This window comes from Phoxinus phoxinus (assembly GCF_949152265.1).
Source record: "Phoxinus phoxinus genome assembly, chromosome: 24".
Taxonomy (NCBI): domain Eukaryota; kingdom Metazoa; phylum Chordata; class Actinopteri; order Cypriniformes; family Leuciscidae; genus Phoxinus; species Phoxinus phoxinus.
The window spans coordinates 1,799,110-1,809,109 of NC_136899.1; the positions used below are offsets into that span (position 1 = coordinate 1,799,110).

The 10,000-nt window shown below is 39.2% G+C and overlaps 1 protein-coding gene across 1 annotated transcript in view; it reads left to right on the forward strand.

The window, feature by feature from the left end:
• Positions 1-10,000, forward strand: part of scn5lab (sodium channel, voltage gated, type V-like, alpha b) — a 164,169-nt gene that overhangs the window by 118,063 nt on the left and 36,106 nt on the right. Inside the window, exon 17 of the mRNA XM_079602016.1 lies at positions 2,370-2,807. Within this exon, the coding sequence (XP_079458142.1) occupies positions 2,370-2,807 (438 nt within the window). The remainder of the gene's footprint in view (positions 1-2,369; positions 2,808-10,000) is intronic.

Genomic DNA, 10,000 nt, shown 5'->3' on the forward strand with positions numbered 1-10,000 from the left:
AGAGCTGGTTTAGGTCTGTTAGAGCTGGTTTAGGGCTGGTTTAGAGCTGGTTTAGGGCTGGTTAGAGCTGGTTTAGGGCTGGTTAGAGCTGGTTTAGGGCTGGTTTAGAGCTGGTTTAGGGCTGGTTTAGAGCGGGTTTAAGGCTGCTTTAGAGCTGGTTTTGGTCTGTTAGAACTGGTTTAGGGCTAGTTTAGGTCTGTTAGAGCTGGTTAGGGGTGGTTTAGGGTTGGTTTAAAGCCATACCTGTCAACATTTGGGTACTAAAATACGGGAGGGGGGGGGGGGGGGGGGGTCTGGGCTTGGTTAGAAAACATTTTTTTTTGATTACTCACGATAAAAACCTTATGTTTTTTATATATTTTACAATGTCATAATTTCACATTTAATCTCCAAATTAATGTAGAAACAACAAAGACAGTATATTTTAAATATTTGTCTAAAAGGTAAGAAATATACAGAAATGTAATAAAGTTATCAAACAGTTTGCACTGCATAAATGTTAAATTATACATAGATGAATCCTTATTAAAGTTACAAATGTTCTTTTGTCAAGAGCAGTGAGTGTTTTTCTCTGTTCCCTTTGTTCTTAGATTAACTTTGCTGACTGAAACCTTTTGGCTACTGTGTCTTTAAGAGCAGCCGCCGCTGACAGAAATGCTGATCTCACACGCGCCTCATTCTCTCACAACTCTTCTTTATGTTCATTCAAAACTATTTAACTCATTTAAGAGTGCTCAGTCTGCTCTTATGAGGATACTCGACAAAACAAACATTTTTGCAGAATTGCGTGTTAGTTCGGTCAACTTCAAGCCGAAAGAGAACTCTATTCTGGCGCTCAATTTGTCTTTGCGTGAATGGTTTAAAAGCATTTGCAAGAATAAAAGCGCATCATATGATGTAACGCCAGCCAAAGGATGACAGAAAAAACGGATGCTGCGTTAAATACGTGAAATATTTACCACAGAGACTTCTCCTCCCATTTCTACCAGTGATCGCTTTATTCAATTTCCAACGTCGATCTGCGCACGTCAACAGCGCTACTGAGTTGTAGGTTGCCAGGTTGAGCTCACAAATGGGTTGAAATGTGTATGATGTGTTGATTGCGCGAGTAGGATGGGTTTCATACAAGATCTGGCAACTGGGCAACCTTGGAATAATATATTGATGTGATTATTCATATAACGACGTTTGGCGAATAAAAATTACGGGAGTTTCACGGGAGAAATGACAAAACGGGAGGGGGGCGGGAGATGGGTGTGAAATACGGGAGACTCCCGGTGAAAACGGGAGTGTTGACAGGTATGTTTAAAGCTGGTTTAGAACTGGTTAGTGCTGGTTTAGGTCTGTTAGAGCTGGTTAGGGCTGGTTTAGGGTTGGTTTAAAGCTGGTTTAGAACTGGTTAGGGCTGGTTTAGGTCTGTTAGAGCTGGTTAGGGGTGGTTTAGGTCTGTTAGAGCTGGTTTAGGGTTGGTTTAAAGCTGGTTTAGAACTGGTTAGGGCTGGTTTAGGGCTAGTTACAGCTGGTTTAGAATTAGTTAGAGCTGGTTTAGGTCTGTTAGAGCTGGTTTAGGGCTGGTTAGAGCAGGTTTAGAGCTGGTTTTGGTCTGTTCGGGCTGGTTTAGAGCTGGTTTAGGGCTGGTTAGAGCTGGTTTAGGTCTGTTAGAGCTGGTTTAGGTCTGTTAGAGCTGGTTTAGGGCTGGTTTAGGGCTGGTTAGAGCAGGTTTAGAGCTGGTTTTGGTCTGTTAGAGCTGGTTTAGGGCTGGTTTAGGGCTGGTTAGAGCAGGTTTGGAGCTGGTTTTGGTCTGTTAGAGCTGGTTTAGGGCTGGTTTAGAGCTGGTTTGGGCTGGTTAGAGCTGGTTTAGGTCTGTTAGAGCTGGTTTAGGTCTGTTAGAGCTGGTTTAGGGCTGGTTTAGAGCTGGTTTAGGGCTGGTTAGAGCTGGTTTAGGGCTGGTTAGAGCTGGTTTAGGGCTGGTTTAGAGCTGGTTTAGGGCTGGTTTAGGGCTGGTTTAGAGCGGGTTTAGGGCTGCTTTAGAGCTGGTTTTGGTCTGTTAGAACTGGTTTAGGGCTAGTTTAGGTCTGTTAGAGCTGGTTAGGGGTGGTTTAGGTCTATTAGAGCTGGTTTAGGTTTGTTAGAGCTAGTTTAGAGTTGGTTTAGGTCTGGTTTACAGCTGGTTTAGGGCTGGTTACAGCTGGTTACCACTGGCTTATAATTGGAGAGATGCTGGTTTGAGTCAGTCCATGAAGCGCTGTGAGATTGAGCAAAACAAACTACAGGTTGATTTAGACAGATTCATTTAGATGTTCTTTACAGCGTTTTAAAAACCCCACAGCTTTTAATTCTCCTGAATGTTTCTGCTTCTCTCTCCTCAGGTCTTGAACCTCTTCTTGGCGTTGCTCCTCAGCTCCTTCAGCGCGGACAACCTCTCGTCTCCGGACGAAGACGGAGAAATGAACAACCTCCAAATCGCCATCGCTCGCATCCAGCGGGGAATGCTCTGGCTCCGGCAGGCGCTCTGCGACTTCTTCAACGGGAACTTCAAGCGGCGGCGGCAGAAGGCGAAGGAGGCCAAGGCCATGCTGAAGCTCAAGAGACTCAGCCAGCAGGCGCACTGGGTGGAGGGGAACGGGACGGCCGCCGTCATTGAGCGCGGCGGGGAGGAGGACAGTTACATGACCAACCCCAACCTCACCATCAGCGTTCCAATCGCTCCCGGAGAGTCAGACGTGGAGTTTCCAGAGGAGGAGGAAGAGGACGAGGAGGACGCGAGCGAGAGCTCGGAAGAGGAGGTGCAAGAAGAAACAAAGCCGGTGAGTAAAGCTAAATCTTGTATACTTACTAGAGGTTTGCACAGGCTTTAAACTGAAGCCCGAACCCCGCCTGTACCCAAAATAATTTAATCCGTGTCACGGCCGGCTCGCAACATAACCCATACTGGGTTCATAACACCTCCCTTCCCCATAGAAAAGTTTTTCTCTTTATGAAAGTATCCCGGACGAGCCCCCATTTCTCACGGCCGGCTCGCAAGCCGCGTCCCGACCTGACCCGACCATTACGGTTATATTTTAAGCCCGAACCCGAGGTCCGTTTCTCACAGTAATCAAACATTAAACTTCAAAATAAATTTTGTGCAGTTGCACAACTATTTACACAAATATATCCTTCTCAGTACGAGTTTTTTGGGACCCGTTGGGCTCGGGTCGGGTAGCAGACCTCTAATACTTATCAAGATCTAGATCAGCTGAGAGTCACTGATCGACTAACATGACCTGCCAGAACTAACGCTACGCTTGATGTTGTTAACTAAAACAAACCATATCCCAGTCTGTCAGTAACGCTCTGTTTATTTCCGGTCTCTATGAAGCCCCGCCTTCTGAAAAGCACACTGTGCTCTGATTGGTCGGCTGGAGCAGTGTTTTGTGATTGGTCGAGCGCTTCTAGTGTGTTTGGGAAAGTCCCGCCCCTTCCCATAACCGCCAGTTTAACACACTACTAACTAACTCAACCAGGCCCCGCCCCTTTTTTATGCGTTTTAATTATTATAATGAGGAATATTGTGACGTGTTCGTTCCCGGGAGAAACTCAAGACTACAATGGAGGCGTTTCAGGAGTTCAGAAACACTGACACTGATATAGAGGATAACTCCCGCTGGAGCGACTTCTTCATGCTCAAACAGCAACATTAACACACTGGAGAAAGATGAACATGTGAATATCAAGAATAGGGACACTTAAAGCCTTTTAGTCAGAAGCACATACGATATCTTTGGGCAGAAGTGTACTGTACATTCTGCTTGGTTCCTGTTATGTTTGGTTTTATATTTACCCGTCCGCAAACATTGTGTAAAACAATCAGACTGCAGTCAGTGAGACGGTCTCTTCTCGTCTGCCGTCGGCCAGAACAAACTGCAAAGTGGAATAGAGTAAGTCAATGGTCGAAACGTGAGACTAGATCTATAATATCCTTAAAATGTGGCATTGATGCTCTCATTAATGTTTCATGTGAGTGATTGTGAGCTTAATGGCACAATAATGCAGTTGCATTGACTGAATCTCGTGCTCTTCGGTCATTCTTGACAGACATTTTTACACTTTAAACACTTGTTTAATTGTTTCTTCATCGGAATGGTACAAAACTTGGTAAAGGTTTTGGCACTTGCTTTGTTAACACACAAACAAATCATGGACAGGTTAAATTGTCCAGAAAAATATTTACACTTGTGCTCTTCGCTGTCAAAAATGTACGCATTGGAAATTAATGGGAGATGAATTTCATCTAGTGGAAGTTTTTGGTACTACAGCCATTCATCATTTTTTTAGATTTCAGGCAAAAAATTTTAACACAACTTGTTTATATTTACAGCTTTGATTTTCTCTCAGTTTTAGAGTAAATCATGTTTTTGAAAATAAATATTTCATATAAAATTTTTGAAAAAATAAGAATTTTGCACATTTTCCATAACAATAAACGTAAAATTCTGTAACTTTTTTAAGTTCACTTTTTAAAACTTTTCACTATTTCACTTTTTTTTCACTTCAGTAATAATCTGCCATGTGTCGTCTTTAAAAAGAGATCAAACTTAAGTCTGTTGCGTTCAAGATTTATGACAAGATTAAAAAATCTTAAAAAATAAGTTAAAAAAGTTAAAAAATAAAATGTTCAGGTCTATGCTCAAAAAGTGAATAAATAGATTATAAATACAGCGTAAATATAATTTAGTACCATAAAATCTCCTAAAAATATAAAAATATGAAATAAAAAATATTTTAGTTATCGAACTAAAATATAGTCCATTCATTTCATTGAAATAAAAATAAATAAATTTTGGTCGTTTTTGACCGACACTCAAAAAGGGTTAATTTAGTGTCCATTTAATTTACCAAACAAATGCTGTATCGAGGGTAAAGCACAAATCCCACACTTTTGAAACTGCAGGATCACGAAGGTTTCCAGCATCTTGTCTCTCTCCGGCTCTTCCTCCAGGGAAGTCCTTGCATAGAGAGACTAATAAGCATCTCTCAGACACACACATCTCCGTCTGTCTCGCTGTTATGAACGCCCACTCCCAGCAGCTATTTTCTCCTGCGTCTTCCTCAGAGATGTTTTCCCTTGAGGACACCCCCAAAAATGGAGGTCATGTCCACATTTCCCCCCCGCTCGGATCTATTCGTTTTTTCCGTGGCCATATGCCTGAGCGAGTGCCTAGAGGTTCAGCATGCGTGTGTGTTAAATACACATCACAGATGCTTATGAAAGAGGGATTATGAAAGACTTTGCATGAATTCACACACACATATATATATATATAAAGTGACGGTAAAGATATTTACAAGGTTACAAATGATAATCATAAATGTTTCTTGAGAATCATCATATTATACTGATTTGTGAAGGATCATGTGACACTGAAGACTGGAGTAATGATGCTGAACATTCAGCTTTGATCACAGGAATAAATTACACGTTACTATATATTCACAGAGAGAACTGAATGAAATGACATGTATAATAGCAGACGCGTTCTGCTGAATGCAAAGGTTGCACACAGTGAAGATAAGTAGCATGCCTCTCGTTGTTCTGAAGCAAACAGAGGCTCTTCCCCAGCGAGGGCCCTGGTTCACGCGGGTCCTGGTTTCCCAGCATGCTCTCTGCTTGGCATCTGCAGAATGCTGGCAGTGTGTTTGGAGAATTCCCTCTCATGATGCCGTTGTGTAACAGACGGACCACCAGCTTTCATGAGTGTCACGGAGACCACACACACCTGTGCTGCAGATTCAGCTGTAAAAACAACTAACAAGTTGACAATTTTATATATTTTTTATATTTTATATTCCATTTTTAAATATTTTTATTTTTTAATATAGTTTTTTATATTTCCATATTAAATATTTTAGTTTTTTAATATAGTTTTGTATATTTCCATATTAAATATTTGATTTTTATTTTTTAATATTTTTATTTTTTAATATTTGTAATATTTTTTTCCAAAAGCTTTTAATTAGTAATATTTCCATTTTTAAATAGTTTTTAATATTTAATATTTTAATATCGTTTTTACTATACATTCGAAATATTTTTAAATATAGTTTTTTAAAATATATTTCCATTTTTTATATTTGTAACGTTTGTGTGAGTATCCACTGTACTTTTTTTTTACACTACCACTATATTTTTAATATATATATATATATTTCTTTTAAAAATATTTTAACATTTTTGTATTGTAATATTTCCATTTTTTAATTGCAATATTTTATCATTTTAATATAGTTAAATTTTCCATTTGAAATATTTTATTATTTTTATTTTTGTATTATAAAAACCTTGTATCAAGGTTTAAATCCTTTTAATATTTCCATTTAATTGTTTTTAAATATAACATTTTTAATACAGTTTTTTTTTTTTGTATTTTCCATTTTCACTTTCTTTTTAAAATTTTGCTGTGTGTTTTGTCTTTTTTGATATATTTTTTTTTATTACATTTTATTTTTGGTTTAGTTATTTTACTACATCAAGTTAAACTAAATGGAAATTAAATTATTTAATTTGGAAGTTTTTTGATATTTTGATTTCAGTCATTTTTTTTTTAAGAACTCTTCGACAGCGAATCACTTATGAATCGTCAGATCATGCGACAGAAAGTGTGTGTGATTTCCATCGCTTGCGTATCTTTACTCCTGGAAGTGCTTCCGTGGCGTCCTCTCAGACGGGCGATCTCACACACACGGCCCGTAGATGAGTGTGTTCCTCTGAAACGCTGTGATGTTGATGTTAACACTGAATCTGGGACACACACCTGTGTGACGAGGGACTTTACGAGCAGCTGATATTTGTTTTGTCTCTTTAATCTTTCACTACACCTGTTCCACCTCATTCTGTCCAAATACATCTTTTATCTTCTCGTTTACCTGTTCTTTTATCTTTCTGCACACCTGTCCTCTCCTGCACGCCTCTCTCTCTCTCTCTCTCTCTCTCTCTCTCTCTCTCTCTCTCTCTCTCTCTCGCTCCTCTCTCTCTCTCTCTCTCTCTCTCTCCCTCTCTCTCTCTCTCTTCTCTCTCTCTCTCTCTCTCTCTCTCTCTCTCTCTCTCTCTGGAAAGTTCACACACATGTACATGTTTTAGGGTTAGGGTTAGATGCAGTATTAGTATTATTATGCAGATATACAAATACTAATATATATTTATAGATGGATTTATAGACAGACCGTTTATTTATTTGTTTATTCATGGCGTGATTATTATGGGCTGTTTTGGTGTCCATATAAACACCGTGTGAGAGTGATGCGGACGCCCCTGAGACTCACATTATACTGTGACTTTGCATTTCCTAAAGATTTGCATTTTCCTTTTACAGCGCTGCACTCGTCCTGTGTGACACTGACTCGTGTGTGTGTGTGTGTGTGTGTGTTTACGAGGAGTTTCTGATGTTTTGCATGGTTCAGGTTTTTCACAGCACTATAATGTCAGAGCGTCGCCACCGGCTCACAGTCACACCTGAACCACAGAGACAAACACGAGCAGACGTGCACACACACACACACACACACACACACACACACACACACGCATGGGCACACACACGCACACACATGGACACGCACGCATTCACACTCACACACAGACACACACACACACACACACACACACACTCACACACTCACATCAGGGCAGAGCAGTCCACGTTTTGCCCCTATTATGATTTTTGCGATATTGCCTTTCATGTAGTGTGTAATAAATCTGTGTGTGAAGGTTAAAGGTCTGCAAGTTTAAAAGATAAAGTTATCGTCTCCCCAAAGCTAAGATTCGATTCTGAACGGCCTGAAGAGAGTCGTCAGTAATTCCAGTCTTACTTCCTGTTCGAATCTACATAGGTTTGTAACTAATTTGCATAATGCCAGTTTATGGTTTTCATTGGCTGCTCTTAGCTCCGCCCTCAAACACTGTAGTGTATCTGAGACTGGAGAGTTCGTGTTGTTCATGTGGAGAAGACGCTGTTTTCTGCTGACAAAGCAAATCCACTTTGATGACATTGATACACACACACACACACACACACACTCACAAACCCACGCCCTCGTTACTGTTCGTATTACTGTGACCAAGAGCTGAGATTCAGATATGATCATGAGCGTTTGGTTTGACGTGCTGTAAGCAGTAGACCAATCAGAGCAGACTGAGCCATCTGACCAATCAGAGCAGAGTAGACCAATCACAGCAGACTGAGCCATCTGACCAATCAGAGCAGAGTAGACCAATCACAGCAGACTGAGCCATCTGACCAATCAGAGCAGAGTAGACCAATCACAGCAGACTGAGCCATCTGACCAATCAGAGCAGAGTAGACCAATCACAGCAGACTGAGCCATCTGACCAATCAGAGTAGAGCTGCTCTCAGAGAGGCGGGGCTTAGAGAGACTGAATCTGTGATCCAACCGTTGCAGACGCTGATAAAAGAACTGAAGTGCAGTGGATACTATGAGAAAATGAAAGTGTTTTTTTGACCTGGGCTGCATGTAAACCTGTCGTAGGAGACTCCAAACAACATTAGGCATAATGGGGCACTATAATGGTTAAGATTACAGTTAAATAGGACTAGATTCTGGTTTTTAACACACACTCTGAACAGCGTGCTTTACTGTGACACGATTGAGAGTTTCACCTGAAGAAGAGTTCAGATGAGTGTAATCACAGCTCGTGTTCGTCAGACGCTCAGAGAAACATGTGGACGTGTAGGAGAGAGTTTGGCCTGCGGTTCGGTCTGAGCAGCTGATCCACGTGTGTGTGTGTGTGTTCTCTGTGTGTTTTCCAGAGAAGAGCGAGCGCGTTCTGAGAACGGCTTGTAGTTCACACTCGGGTGACCCGCTATCTGCTGGAAAACACTGGTTCTGTTGATCGACTCTCTGCGTGTGCCAGATGTGACTCTCACGTTCAACTGCGGGATTATTGAGGCTTCTAGAAGTACATCACCTGTGTGTGTTGTGTCATGAAAACTGCAGAATGCACGATTAATCGAAATAAATTGCAAAATGCGATTATTAAACGCAAATGCTGCGATTGAATGAAATGCATATGCTCGTGGAAATGCAACATATGCCAAACATCTTCACACACTCATAATGAGAAGCTCTGACCAGCAGACGAGACTGACTGATGGTTTAATATTTGAAAAGGAAGAAACTAAGAGATAAATATATTGTAATTTTAGTTACTTAAAAGTTACTTAAAATGAGTAACTAATTTTTGGTAATATAAAATATATTATTATTATTTTTAATGTATTTTTCTTAATTATTAGAGTTTTTACAGTGATAGTTATCTTATTTTAAATTATTTTTTATTTTAATTAATTATTTTATTTATTATTATTATTATTTTATAGCCATATTGATATATAATCATACAATTTTACAAAAGCGTACATCCCTACAACCAGCAAACCTGTTTTTTTTACAGTGTAATATTTCTTATTTTGTTTATACAGGTTTTTATTGTTGTTGTTGTTATTATTATTACCAATATATAAAAATTGTTATTGTTTATTATTATATTAAATAATTAAATAAATATTAAATTATTAAATTAAATATCAAATTAAAGAAATATTATACATCAATATGGCTATCAAACAATGCAAATTATTATTATTTTATAGCCATATTGATATAATCATACACATTTTGCCAAATTGTGCAGCTCTACAACCTGGATTTATTTATTTTTTTATAAAATAAAAACATTACAGTGTAATATTTTATATATATATATATATATATATATATATATATATATATATATATATATATATATATATATATGTCACGTGTTGTTTTGGTCATGTCTCATGTGTTTGTTATGATTCCCTGTTATAGTCATGTGATCCTGCCATGTTGTCTGATGTGTCATGTTGTCATTGGCTGATTGTTCACAGGTGTGTGTTGTTAGTCGTGTGTATTCAAGCCCTCATGTTTGCCAGTGTCCTTGTCAAGTATTGTTCCCTGTGAC